Here is a 14,177-nt window from a genome sequence, read left to right as displayed (position 1 = left end):
CAGACAGAAAGAGAAAGCAGCACACAGCACTGAGTCTCACTCGGCTGAGTAGGAAAATGATGCCACGCGGTTGAAAAACAAACGTGTAACCGTGAACAAATGCACAATAGAAATATTGTAAATTATAATAACTCTCTACGGTGTTTCAGATGAGCGTGTGCATTTGCTCTTGGACCCACGACACCTGTCGTGCACTGACAGGTGCAGACATGCAGCTTTTCCAGCTCTAAAACATTAGAAATGTCTTTGTGAATTGTGAAACCATTGTACAAAACATGTGCAACTAACCTCATAACAGGAAAACTCCTCCCAACAGAGAGCAGCTGATAACAAACAGGAAATCTTTACTTGACTTTTTCTGACTGACAAACCTAACGACTACAAAAATCATAACGTGTCTTATACATCAGTACAGATGCTAACTAGCAGAAAGTGTTTTTTGATCGGGGGGCTTCTGCCACCATTATCCTTTTATTTGATCAGCTCGGGTCCATTTATGCTTTGTGCTGTCAGTGGCCTCAGCTTTACCTTTCGTCATCCTTCCAAATTGCAGTTGCGAAAGAATCTTGATAATTCTGTGAGAACATCCCTGCCACTGTTGTTCCAGCATGTAGAGGTGCACAGGTGTTTCTCAGTTTATTCATTCAGTGTTATTAAAAACCCTTTGAATTTGTGAAACATGCTGCTTGCTGCATTTAATTCTCATGAATAAAAACCCCATGTAGCTGCTCTGAGCTTGTCTTCATTAAACCCTGCTGGGAATCCGCAGCACTCTCCCACGCTTACTAGTTTCTTCCCAGGTCAGTGACGTGGCCCTTGGTGTTCCTAAGCGCCTCACCTCTCCCCGCTCATTTTGTGAATTTGCATCAGGAAGATCAGCTGTCAGAGTGCAGCAAGCTTTAAGCTCTCAAAGACTTTGTGATGCTGCCTGGTGGAAAACTGAGCACAATTAGTCACTTTGAAAGTTAAGGGAGCAAACGCTCGGTGTTGCCTTGAACTGGCTTTCTGTGTCTTTAGTTTTGGCTTTAAATGTAAGTTAATGCTTTTAAACTCTCATCTGACTTCACTGTATTCAAAAGCAGGTGGAAAAGCAGGTTGACCATGATAACAAACTCCATAGCTATAGAATGACATAATCTGAACTGAAGGTTCCTCCAAGTGATGTCATATGGAGGCGTTTTCAACTCAAAAAAGAGAGGGATTTTATTATAGGGATCTCAGGGGAAGTTTACTTGCATAAACTAGTCAAACTAGATTTAAAAAAAAAAAAAGCAAGTTCAATATCACTGAAGGCCTTTCACATTTACACTAGTTACTTGTTATTTCCCCGCCTGTTTAATCTTATCTCATCTCATGTGACAGTTTCCAGACAAATACAGAGGAAAACATTATGGTATTGTTGTCCTCAGAAAAGTTGATTTTAAGTTAACATTTATGTTTGAAAACTTTATTTTGGGCATTTTTGTCAAAAGGTCTATTAAGTTAATCTCCCAGCATGACGACAATAGTGTAGATTTGTTGAGGGAGGCGACACAAATCCTGAATGATGCGTCCCCTCCCATGTTTTATCAAACGATCTCCTGAGGTCTTTTGTTTGTGTCCTTTGGGAGCCATTGACCTCCTGAGTGAAGGACACTACACCTTTCTTCCCTTTCCAGTCAGGGACAGAAAGTATAGGAGCAACATGTGGGATCTTGGGAATATTGGGGGAGTGTTTTAATCCAGCTCATCGCCTTCTGTGTGTTCTTCTGTCGTTTTGCTGTATGTGTCTGTATAAAAAGAAGAAACTGAAATGAATGCAATGTAAACTGACACTTTGAGTAGGACTCAAACAGTGTGGTAGCTCTGCCATCTTGTGGAAGGAGCTGTTTCCTGTGAGCCAAGTCAACGCTGAGTCCTTATTGGCCGCAAAACGCTTTGGTGAAATGTAGGCTTACTGATTGGAAATGGCGCTGCCCTGACCTCGGCCTCGAAGGTGCTTTTGGACAGGTGATGAATGCACATGTGGGCTCTGGATGACCTACTTACAGCAGTTGAAGTGCTGCACACGGAAGCTTCTTATCTTGATGCTTAAAAGCAGTGACACTGTGTTTGTGTTCAGGGCTGCTGTGGTGCCATTGGTCATGAAGGTGCATTTAAAAGTCAAATGAAGCAGACTGACTGGGAGACGCCGTCTTTTCTACCATGAATTCAAGTCTTACAACCAGATCAGTTGCTACAATGTTTGTGCCTCTCAGTATTTTTCTGGCCTGGTTTGCCTGGTTCCAGACACCTGAATGTTTGTTTTGGCAGTTCAAGCTGGTCTGCTGTTGTATTTGCTGCCAACTGTGAGCCAGTCACAGCTTTGTGGGTGAAAATATGAACGATGTGAGCGATGCAAATGTTAGGGAAACGATAATGGCAGGGTGGATAAATCACTTGCTGCTCATTGTTTAAGGCAAAATAAAAAAACGGGCTGACATGAAGCCTCACTGAAGTGTAAGGAAATGGGAACCAGCTGTAAATACTGCATATGTTACACGCTGTCGGCCGGTAAAAGGTGATAATGCTGCCGATTTTACCGGCAGAGGTCTTGCACAGTTGCTGTCCACTTGTGTGATAAGTAAAACGAATCTTTGTTCATATTGATGCTAAAATCCAGCTTGTGCACACTGTCTGAGACACAAGACAGAAAATAATCATTGAAAGAAACGAGAGCTTTGTTTAATTGAAATGTCTTTTTTTAAATGACAAAAACAGCAGGTTGTGAGCCTAAGATACGGCTTTTATTAAACCCAGTCTAACCCAAAGTGCTCACACACAAACCTCCATGTCGGGGTTGTGTAGTTGAATTCGTTGTGTCTGTCTGATTCCAGTCATGTTGCATTACATCTCACATGGAGCAGACGTGACCTTGCTGTGCTGGAACGCCTCCGGCAGGCGGGGCGGTGAACTCGGGTGGCGTCCCGATGACAGAGGACCAGCTTCCTCTGGAGAGGTGTCTCTCCATCCTTTCCCGCCTCCTCCTCCTCCCTTGAGTCCTCACCGTAGCTGTCCCTCACCTCTGACTCCACCTACCAGCTCCACCTCCACACTGAGCTCTGGGGTTTGTCCCTTGAGTGACCCCTCCCTTCTCCCCCCATTGGTCCACTCCACTCTCGCGTCCTCCCCCCCTCCTCCTGCTTTCTCTCATCACTCCTCTCCATCCCCTCCCTTTCACTTCCTCCATCCTGGTTCTTCCAGTGAATGTGTGCTTGCTGAAGTGAACTAGAGGACGATGGCAAAGAGGAAGATCGCAGCACATGCTTCCTGACAGAGCTGGGGGGAAGCTGACAGTTGGTTTCCCGTTCGTCCTCCACTCTTTTCTCCCTTCAGCTGGGAGACAACATGTGATGACCACAGAGGACTGGAGGACCCCCTGTCTGTCTACATGTCTGCCGGCATGCTGAGGAAACTGGTCTGCAGGCGAATCTGCTCCTGTAAGCTGCTTCTGCTGCTTCTGCTGTTGCTGCTTCCTATAGAGGCAGGGAGGGATCGAGTGGTTGTGAGGGTGGGATCAATGATGAACGCAGGCGACAGGAGAAAGAGGGGGGAGGTTGGGCTGGGGGAAATGCATCTGCGGTGGCTCAGAAGTAAACACAGATGATTTCCCAGCCTGCTCTGGCAGGAATTGTTGTGTGGACAATGCAAAGGATGTGATGCCGTGTCGTTGTCTCTCTCAAAATGTAAGGTCAGGAAGCTGCAGAACTGGGAGAGTGTCTCTCTTGTGGGGGAAATGGTGAATTAGGTTTTTGCTGTGTTGTCCTTTTGCGCTTCACTTTAATGATGAAATAACTTGATTTGGGGCTGATTTGTGTACAGAGAGACAGGGTGAGAACCAAGGCGGTCGGGGTTAAACTTGAACTGACTTGCTCAATTTTGTGTTCTCCTTTTGTTGATTTGTAGTCAGATACAGCACTGCTACCTAGTTCTCTTGCAGTACTTTGAGTCGTGCTGAAGTGTAAAAGCAGTATACTGCCATTTGCTTAGCCTGAAGTCTGGTTTAAATTCTGTGTAAATGTCCCGAGTCTTGAACCACTTAAGCCTTTAAAAATCCCATTCTGCCATTTCAAAAATGCGCAGCTGTTTTTCTTCCGTCACAACTTGTTGATTGACTTGTTACGCTTGGAACAGCTCCTCATCCAAGTAAAGTCTGTGGACCCTGCCCTACAAACAAGCTTTTATACATTACGTGCTGCAAATCTGGTAGAAGACCCACAGTGTCAACCAATTTTAGAAGCTGACCTCTCAGCTGGTCAAGTACTTGGGGGGGCTTCTCAGTGTCTAACACCAGTTCAGTCGTGGTGAGCTTGACCTGAAGAGACAAGCAGGCAGATGCAGCAGTACCACTCTGACACTTCTGCCCACAAGTCAACAAGTGCATCACAAATGTCAACGCAAATTCTTCACTTTTAAAAGAAGTGACACAATTAAACGTCCTAGTCTGTGTCATAACGTATCAGGATTTGCATTAGACCCTTACCGAATATGACATTACTTTTCTTTCTTTTATGAAAGTGTTCATGGTTTTTAGCATCACAGTAAATATGTGAAAAACATCCAATTGTTGCTCTTATGCCAAAGGAACCACACACAATTTCTTTCAGGGTTCAGGGTCATCACAGCGGCTCGTTGGTCAGCATGTCGATTTGGCACATTTATACGCTGGATCCCGTGCTTGACGCAACCCGTCCTGGTACTGCACGACTGGGGATGGGGGTGGGAAGTAAGGGGTTCAGTGTCTTTTGTTGATATTGAGTGGTGGTGATGCAACTTTGTGTGTGTGTGTGTTTTGATGTATCAACAAGAATATTATTCTGTGGATTCCTGGCTGCAGCTGTTACATTAGTTTGTAGAGTAAATATGGATTTTTAGCATAAAAGTGTAGCTAAAATTCACAATCAGACACTGGAAGGTATAACTGTAATAAATGTTATTACTAGTCTGTGCAATGTTAGTCCAAGAGATTAATTGATTCCTTAAGTAAATAAACTAAAAAAGATCCTAATATTAAAAGCCACTTGATTTGCAGCCTCGACTTGCAGCACAAACACATTTGCACACGCAAAAAAAAAAAAAGGAAAGTATATTGACTAGAGTGTCTGTTGGTAACTGATACTTTAATGCTGATTAATGTTGCATGTGACAGTTGTCGGTGTCAGTTGGGGCTTTGCACATAAAATATCTGGGCTTGGCATTTTTGTCACTACATTAATGTTAATTTTAATCTAGATGTAAAACTAACAAAAGTCTTGTTGATTTATTAATTGGCCAAGTGCTCCGTCTGTAACACATCAGAGAAATGCTTAACCAGGCCTCTTCTTTAAATGTGTAACAATTGGTACATTGGTTGTTGGTGATTGAGTTTAAGTGGCAATAATATATCATTTTAACACTAATCCACAAAGCTTAGTCAGTTTTCTTTGTACTCAGAGCTGCTGTGTGTACTTCATTCTCCTGGAGTCACTTCTCACTGGGAACACAGGATTTATTGTCCAGTGCGTCGCTGGGGCATCGGGCCTCTGACCTCTGCTCTCCTCGCCACCGTTAGCTTGTTATGTTGGGGATGCAGGAATGTAAGTTATGTCCTGTGGGTCACTGTCAATCGACCACCAGCTAACAAATGTCACAGTCCGCCTGTCTCTCCTGCAATGCTCGGATTCTCAGTGGTGGCGTTTCCTCTGTGAGGACTCGTTGTTTTGTGATGACCACAGCCCTCTGTCTGTCTCCGCTCTTTTTCCTCCTTTAGACAAAAACTTTGAGGACGATGACTCGGTGGACGGCGGCCGCTCCACGTCCTCGTCCAAAGGAGCCTCGCTGTCAGGAAGGAAGCCGGTGAGCATGGGTTCGTTTCGACGCCCCGGCTCCGCCTCAAGCACCAAGTCTGCAGGTCAGATTCAACGTCTGTGTGACGTGTCTCTAATCTTCACAGCCAGATCTAAGCATCGTGAAATTCTTTGCATGGTCAGAACACAGTTGTTTAATGGTTGGCACATCTGTCAGCTTAACAACATTTTCACACTTAAGAGACATTTTGTGTTGTTTTTGCATTGACAGAGAGATTTTGTAGAACATCGATTTACTTTCTGTGAAAGAAAATGCTATTCATTAAAAATTTGTGCATTTTCTTACCTGTTCTGTTGGACTAAGAATATAATTTTAAGCAGGTTAGAAAAATGTTTTCATGTGTTGATGATCATTAACTAATGGGATATTTAGCAAAACTAAGATTCAGTGAATATGATCTTTAAAATAAGTGTTTGTGTTGGAGTCATGTGTCAGTGTAAGATGTAATATTTAAAGGTCCTTCTGGTCTGCAGGGAAGGACGGGTCCAGTGCTGGAGCCGTGGATGTGGAGGACTTCATCCAGGCCTTTGAGGATGTTCCCACGGTGCAGGTTTGTTATGTTTCAGACTTTTAATTAAAACTTTCTAATATTTCATATTCAGTCTTCATGTTGTGGAGGAAGAGATTTAATACACTCTGTTTAACAACGATTACTAAAATAACTACTTACTGTATGTGCTGAAGTCTCCCGATATGTCTTCATTTCATTTCTGCCCTCCACTAGATCTACTCCAACAGGGAGGTGGAGGAGGCGATGACCAAGATTCGAGATGTGCTGTCAGACGATAAGAAGGACTGGGAGCTCAGAGTGGCAGCTGTAAGATGTCCTGGCCGTTCTCTCTTCTGAGTTGGATTCATGCGTGTGGTAAAGATGTCTTTGCTGATGGATGTTTGCTCTCTTGTCTTGATCATCCTGCAGCTGAAGAAGGTGCGGGCACTGCTCCTGGCCGGTGCGGCGGAGTTTGACGGGTTTTCCCAGCAGCTGCGACTCATGGAGGCAGCGTTCAAACTGTCCGCCAAGGACCTTCGCTCTCAAGTGGTCAGAGAGGCCTGCATCACTCTGGGGTAGGACCATCGGGAGCTTACGTTAAACCCTCAGTTTGGTTTCTTTTGGTTGGGGGGTGTGTCGCTGTGGTGGTTCTCTGCTCTCTGACTGTCTGCTCTGCTCTCGCAGCCACCTGTCGTCCATGCTCGGCACTCGGTTCGACCACGCAGCAGAGGCCATCATGCCAACCCTCCTCAACCTGGTCCCCAACAGTGCCAAAGTCATGGCCACGTCCGGCATGGCCGCCATTCGCCTCATTCTCAGAGTACGTAGCAGGTTTCATTAAGGGATGTGTGCTGGAAAATTCTTCTACACATCTCAGTATGTGTTGTAGCTGTGGTGATGTTCACTGACACGTTCAAAACAAGAAGCAACAATATACAACCGCTTCACGCTGTGGTTTGACACCAGTTTCTTTCTCTGGCAGCATACACACTATCCACGCCTCATCCCCATCATCACCAGCAACTGTACCTCCAAATCTGTGGCTGTCAGAAGGTGAGCAGTTCATTTTATTGATCCCACTCATTTGTGCTGTTTGCTTTTATTCATTTATTTGTTGGCTGAGTTGATTAATGTGCTGTATTTTATTGTGGCATATATTTTATTAGAATTTTACTTAGTTTAGTTTTAGTTTAGCTATATTTAACTTTTTTACTTTTATGAAATTGTATATATTTTTTTATGTATGCGTGCATTAACATTTTATTTGTGTTCCTCTAGGGTTTCAGGAGGTTGGAATGTGATTATTCAAAGGAAATTTGACATAAAGTGAAATGTCTAAAAGCCTTTGTTCCCTTTCACTTCTGTTTTGCAGACGCTGCTATGAATTCCTGGACTTGCTGCTGCAGGAGTGGCAGACAACCTCTCTGGAGAGGTGAGACAAAGCGATCTCTAGGTCAGCTGATAGACCCTTTTGAAGGAAATGCTGGATACCAATATTCATCATTTTATTTTTTTCATCTTAATTTTCACCTGTCTAATGGCAAATGCACGAGGATGTAACCAGAATCCTAACTATGCAGAAAACGGCATCATTAAAACTCAAGTGCAGACGTCTGCAGAATAAATGTAAAGTGAATGTTGTAACAGTGGCTTGTGAATGACCTGAAGTGCAACACGCCACTCTGTCAGGAAACGTGACACCAACTAGGTCAGGGGGCTATCTCCGCAGTTTCCATGGTGATATCAGGGGGGGATCTCTGTCTGCCTCCAAAAGGCTCATTGTGTTCTGTCCTCACTGCTTCCTGCCACCTCCAGGGAGAAACCTGAGCTGATCCCCCAGTGCCAGGGGAGCTCTCTGGTTCTCACCCATCAGTCAGCCCAGGTCTGTGTGAGAGACTCAGTAACAAATCCGCCTCCCAGGCAAGGTGTGACAGACAATAATGAGAAATTATTAGGAGGAGGTAAATATATAATTGTTGAATTAAATTTCAGTCAGTGTCATGCTGTGGTTTATTTGATTCTGTATTCAGTTCCTGCTTAAAATACAAGTTGTATCGGTTTTAGAAAAAATAGCAATAGTGGAAATGTCTCTTCATATTACTGCAGTCGACTGTAAAACAGACTCAACAGATTCATATTACTCACCCGACAAGAAGTGAACAACATGCGCATCCAAAAATATTGATACATGGAACATAAAAAGCCCAAAGTGTTTGTGCAGCAGCTGCTGTAGCTAAAGCTGTGCTTATGTTTATGGGATGGATGGTAGAGATGGACAAGAAAACTCTAAGCAGCCTAATGTGAGAGAACGGTTGCAGAGTTGGTCATGTAAATATATGCAGTCTTCTTCTTTTTCTTCTTCTTCGTCTTTTTCTTTGGGCTGTTCCCTTTCAGGAGTCTCCACAGTGAATCATGTGCCTCCATCTGTCCTCTGCATCCTCTTCTCTCACACCAACTAACTTCATGTCCTCTCTAACTCCATCCATAAAGCTCCTCTTTGCTCTTCCTCTAGACCTCCTGCCTGGCAGCTCCAACCTCAGCATCCTTCTCCCGATATATTCAGTTTCTCCTCTGAACATGTCCAAACCACCTCAATCTGGCCTCTATGACTTTATCTCTGAAACATCTAACATGAGCTGTCCCTCTGATGTCCTCATTCCTGATCCTGTCCATCCTCGTCACTCCCAAAGAGAACCTCAACATCTTAAGCTCTGCTACCTCCAGCTCTGCCTCCTGTCTTTTCTTCAGTGCCACTGTCTCTAAGCAGAACAACATCTCTGGTCTCACCACCGTCTTGAACATCTGTCCTTTCATTCTCGCTGATACTCTTTAATCACACAACACACCTGACACTTTTCTCCACCTGTTCCAACCTGCCTGCACTCTTACAGTATGTAACTGGTCTGCCACATACTGCTCCAACGTTTGTACAGTATATTTACTGGTTTTCTTAGCTAGTTTGATGTTATTTTTGTCACTGGGTTTCACACATGCTGTCACACACACAAAGCAATTTCTCCTCCTTTTTTTCTTCTTGCAGACATTTAACAGTCCTTGTGGAGACCATAAAGAAAGGGATCCATGATGCAGATGCTGAGGCTCGCTCTGTGGCCAGACAGTAAGTCTCACCCTTCAGTTTCACTGCTGAGCAAGTGCTGTTCTCATGTCACGATGTTCGAGCCACAGCTTGGGAGTATATGCAGTAAAAAAGGTGCACTGATCAATAACAGAGAAGATTAAGAAACATTAAGAAAATAGAAAAAAGTGTGTAAGAGAAGCAGAACGTCATAATGTCAAATCCTCCTCCAGCACACGTACACTAATGGTGGTTTTTTTGCCCTCTGCCTGCCCTTGCAGGTGCTACTGGAGTTTCCACGGCCACTTCAGACGGGAAGCCGAGCAGTTGTTTCAGGGCCTGGAGTCGTCCTATCAGAAAGCTCTGCAGGCTCACCTGAGGAGCGGTGACAGTCTGATGTCGCTGCCTGCCTCTGATCGCTCCTCATCCTCCTCTCAGGAGAGTTTAAAGTGAGACACTTTCTTCTCCTCTCACATCCATCATTTATTGATTAAAATACACTACAGTACGTGCAGCACCTGATGGTGGCGTCTATCAGTCTTCACTAATACTGTTTGGATCTGGACTAAAGTACTAATTTGGCACAGGTCCACCCTCTAAAGTGTCCCCGAGCAGAGCACAGACTGGCACCATTTGCTCTCTTGGCTGTGTCTGCTGCTGTAGCTCCACTTTTACAGTATCTCCGATGGTGGTGTCAGACGTAAAAACTCTCAAACGGCACTTTCTTCGACTCAATCTGTAGTGAGGCCTTCACCTTTATACTTGAAAGAAAAGAACAGAGGTGCAGCAGTAAAGTTCACTTTACAGCTCTTAGTTTAATCAGTTATTGCGTAAAGTGTATAAAAAATACTAACAATGCAAAAAAATTAAAAAAATCTCGAGATTTTCCTCCACCTGATCCTCCAGATCACGATGTCATCTGCAAACATCATAGTCCATGGAGATTCCTGATGTTTGTGTCTTTTATGTTTTTGTGTGTGGGATAGATTGTGACTGTACTGTATGATGAAAAAAAGTTTATGTTTAATACTTTGTGTTAGCAGTAACACAAAGTAGTAGAAAAGATGCAGTTTTTAGCCAAGTGTTAATTCTTTTATTCTGTTTTGTTTTTTTCTAACCGAGACGGTTTAACCCATATTTTCCTCCTATACTTTTTGCGCCCTTAGTCGGCCCCTGTCTGTAAAAAGCACCACCGGGAGCAGCACGAGATGTAAGAACACTTCTTCACTCTTGTATCAATTTACAGCATGTGTGTGTAGATAAATGTAAATATTCTACTGATGAAAAATCAGTGTCATGTTCAATAATGTAGAAATGCTCTAGATACAGGAAAATGTTTACTGTCTTGTGACTGAAACGTAAACAGCCTGTTTGCTGCTGAAGATGACCAATGTGCTTCCTGTCGCAGCCAAACCCGCTCACACCCCCAGGACGCCCTCTGCAGCCTCCTCTCCAGGCTCCCTCCAGCGTTCTCGCAGTGATGTGGACGTTAACGCAGCGGCAACCGCCACCGCGCGCTCCCGGATGCCCGCCGTGTCTTCTGCCGTGCCGCCGCCGACCTCGCCTTTCAGCTCGGCCTCGGCACTTCCCCCGGGATCCTACGCTTCACTTGGTGAGACAGACCACAGACCTGGTGGTCTTTTGCTTTCCTGTGGCTTCCATGTACGTGCAAACAGGATGAGCTGTTGTCAAAACTGTGGATCTGTGTTTGGCACAGCTGGCAAAATTATCTTAGAAGCTAATAACGAAAATAATATTTATTTAAAGGCACAAGTATGTAAAAAAATAAAATAAAAGGTAAAACAGGTTTAGAGGTGTTTCTAAACGATCTGGTTCTTTTTTTTTTTTTTTTTTTTGGCTGGATGCTTTTTATGGATTTTTCATCAAGTAAGAAAAACTTCAGACATGTCGATCTCCTCATTTGACGTGGTCTCGATCAAATGAACGTAGCTGTTGAGCTCTTTTGAAATTGTAACCTGTTCATCCCTGACCCTTCAACCCTTGATGTTGTGTCTCTCCTGGTCTCGCCCACCTGTCAGACGGCTCGTGGTCTGTTGAAGTAGACGGTAAGCTCTGTGTGTATGTGGACAGCGGGAATGATGGTCCTCCATGCCTCCTCGGTGTGTGTACTGGTCGTCTGTGATAGATCTGTCAATGCATGGTCTTTCTTCGCATGGTGTACTGTACCTGTTCTCCTACATTTGGTTAAAAACATAGGAGCAGTGCTTTATTTCATAGACACTGGTTTTTCCCAGATATCTTTCAGGGAACCGGTATTTTGGTACAGACATCAGTGTCCGTCAGAGATTCCGAGCTTATAATTATAGTTTCTGCCACACGTATTAATTTTATTGCAATATTAAACCGCTAACTGAATAGCAGCAAAGAGCACTATAAGGTAACAGGAAAGGAAAATATGTGACCTGTGAAATAAAGTTACCAAAGTATCAGTGTGTGTAGTGATGGGTGAAAAGGGGAAACGTGAAAGCCGGCTTTTTGCTGCATTTCAAATTCAGAGATGTCTGGAGAACAAAATAATAATACAAAGGCCATTTCAGTGATTTGGTTTGATGATATCCGTAACATTTGATACACCATGTGCCATTAAGGCTCATGTCCCATCGTGCAGGAAAACATATGGTTTGGTTTCCAGGTGTTTTCCATTTGTCTAAACCTCCAGTGTCTCTTTCAGGTTTACAATATGACTTTTGAGTGTTTATTGTATGAATATGTAAGTTTGCCATAGTGGCTCCAAATGCTGCACTGAAACACTTTTACACACATTTAATTTAGAGCTGCAGCAGCCTCACACATCAAACACTGTTATTTAGTTACATAAGGTTATTGTAAGTTTCTGAGGATGTTCGTCTTCATCTGTGTTGAATCTGTTGGACACTGCTGCATGTGGTCGGCCTCATGTGTCTTTCTGCGTCTAAAAGTGTGGTGGTGTCCCCATCTGGTCTGTCTACAGATGTTTTCATGTACTTCATTAAAATGTACGTCGGTTTTAAACTATTTGGGCACAAAGTTGTACTGCAGATTTATCCGGCTGTAGAGGCTATAGGCAGGTTATTGTGGGTTATTATTCATACATTCACTTATAAGCGTGTCTCTCTGTGCCGTAATGATGTCTTCAGAAGGATGGAGCAAAGAGGACAACTCACAGCAGTTTGTATTTGTGACGAGGTGACTTGTCATTCCTCTTTGTGTCATCTCTCGCCCTGCTTTCCTTTCTTTGGATACGTTTCCCTCCTTATGCCGTCACATTCACTGTGTTTCAGCATGAGAGGAATTTGGAAAATATGGCCTTAATACCAGCAGCGGTCGGTGTACATGATGTTCACAGTTTTCATTCCTCTTTCCACATTCTGCTTTTGTCTTTTTGTGTCTCCCTTCTTCCGCCTCTCCAGGTCGAGTACGAACACGAAGGACGAGTGCAGGAAGCGGTCCGTCTGTGACAGACAGCCGGGGTCGGAGCCGGGGGAAAGTTGTGTCACAGTCTCAACGTGAGTAGCTTCTACTATTTTCCTCATATTTGTGACAAATTATTAGAAGATTGATAGAACAATATTTGTGATGTGTTTTTTTGATATTATAGTTACTGTAGTGTTTTGAAGCCTAACTTTGACAACTTTAAACAACTTCCTGAGGTCTTTTATTTTGCAAACATTCTTTGCTCAGCTTGCCCACTTCACTAAAACACTTCCCTCTATGTTTCAGCCGGCAGTCGATCCGGGTCTCCAGGACGACTGCTGAGCTCCACCTACGGCAGGCTCCCCAGGCCGACGATGGGCACCACCGCTGCCGCCGCCAACAGCGCCGCCGCCAGCGTGACCGACAAGAGTCTGCCTAGAGGTCACCGCAGCCATGGCTGCAGCCGAGAGACCAGCCCCACCAGATCAGGCACAGGTAAGAAGGTTCAGCCTAAATTCACAGCAGAAATGTTTGGACCAACCTCAACGTCTTCCAATGTTTTTCTCTCAATTCTTGTGGACCATACTGAAATGAGACGTTGCAGTTTGAGAAGACATTTAATTGGCTGTTTTTCTTGAACTGCTGAACAAAGTTAGCTGCAGACTTGGAGTAAAACCAAAGATGCAAAGATGGTTTAACTAAACGAAAATTATGGAAAACATTCAGAGAAATCCAAGCTTCTTAGATGTTAAGTTGATTCTTTTTTTGAGGGTGAGGTTCACAGACCTAGAACCACACCACACAAGACAAGACAATACCTGGTTCCGGTTCCTTTCCTCATACTAACACTTTACCTGCTGCCTCCCTCAGCCTTCTCCTTCCTCTCCTCCCTCACTAACCATATCCGCAGAGCTTCAGGTGTGTCCGTGTCTGGCTGGATGTGCTACACGCTAACTCTCCCCCTGCGCTGCTGTCTGTCTTTCTGTCTGTCCACCTGTCTCCTCGCCTCGCCTCTTTAGCCCGGAGTCGGATCCCCCGACCCAGCATGAGTCAAGGCTGCAGCCGCGAAACCAGTCGCGAGAGCAGCCGTGACACCAGCCCTGCCAGGGGTTTCTCCCCCCTGGGTGAGTATTGAACTCCTCCCTCTAGACTCCCCCACTGTCTACTTCCGAGCTCCTATAGAGGAGTTAAAGCATCTCTTTCACATGAAGTTTTTAAGGAGCCCAGCAGCTCAGATTTCTTCTTAACCTCTCTTCACATTTCTCTGATGACATCACTGCTCTTCCTGTCAGATTGTCTGCATGTTTTTTATCTAAATGTTTCGATTAGTGT

At 44.3% G+C, this 14,177-nt stretch overlaps 1 protein-coding gene across 22 annotated transcripts in view; it reads left to right on the top strand.

The window, feature by feature from the left end:
* Nucleotides 1-14,177, top strand: part of LOC137126287 (CLIP-associating protein 1-B-like) — a 37,249-nt gene that overhangs the window by 9,695 nt on the left and 13,377 nt on the right. For 14 of the 22 annotated variants that reach the window (XM_067502886.1, XM_067502889.1, XM_067502887.1 and 11 more), the window contains 15 exons: nucleotides 5,768-5,908; nucleotides 6,339-6,415; nucleotides 6,590-6,682; nucleotides 6,785-6,930; nucleotides 7,040-7,175; nucleotides 7,338-7,408; nucleotides 7,728-7,787; nucleotides 9,396-9,473; nucleotides 9,713-9,880; nucleotides 10,598-10,641; nucleotides 10,840-11,043; nucleotides 11,471-11,497; nucleotides 12,842-12,937; nucleotides 13,152-13,340; nucleotides 13,865-13,969. In XM_067502886.1, coding sequence (XP_067358987.1) covers nucleotides 5,768-5,908; nucleotides 6,339-6,415; nucleotides 6,590-6,682; nucleotides 6,785-6,930; nucleotides 7,040-7,175; nucleotides 7,338-7,408; nucleotides 7,728-7,787; nucleotides 9,396-9,473; nucleotides 9,713-9,880; nucleotides 10,598-10,641; nucleotides 10,840-11,043; nucleotides 11,471-11,497; nucleotides 12,842-12,937; nucleotides 13,152-13,340; nucleotides 13,865-13,969 — 1,635 coding nt within the window. Of the gene's footprint in view, nucleotides 1-3,225; nucleotides 3,459-5,767; nucleotides 5,909-6,338; nucleotides 6,416-6,589; nucleotides 6,683-6,784; nucleotides 6,931-7,039; nucleotides 7,176-7,337; nucleotides 7,409-7,727; nucleotides 7,788-9,395; nucleotides 9,474-9,712; nucleotides 9,881-10,597; nucleotides 10,642-10,839; nucleotides 11,044-11,470; nucleotides 11,498-12,841; nucleotides 12,938-13,151; nucleotides 13,341-13,864; nucleotides 13,970-14,177 lie in introns of those variants that run through there. The other 8 variants (XM_067502901.1, XM_067502885.1, XM_067502900.1 and 5 more) reach the window with 3 other exon arrangements.

This window comes from Channa argus, chromosome 4, assembly GCF_033026475.1.
Source record: "Channa argus isolate prfri chromosome 4, Channa argus male v1.0, whole genome shotgun sequence".
NCBI lineage: Eukaryota > Metazoa > Chordata > Actinopteri > Anabantiformes > Channidae > Channa > Channa argus.
The sequence above is the reverse complement of the archived record's forward strand: the minus strand, read 5'-3'. Positions and strand labels throughout refer to the sequence as shown.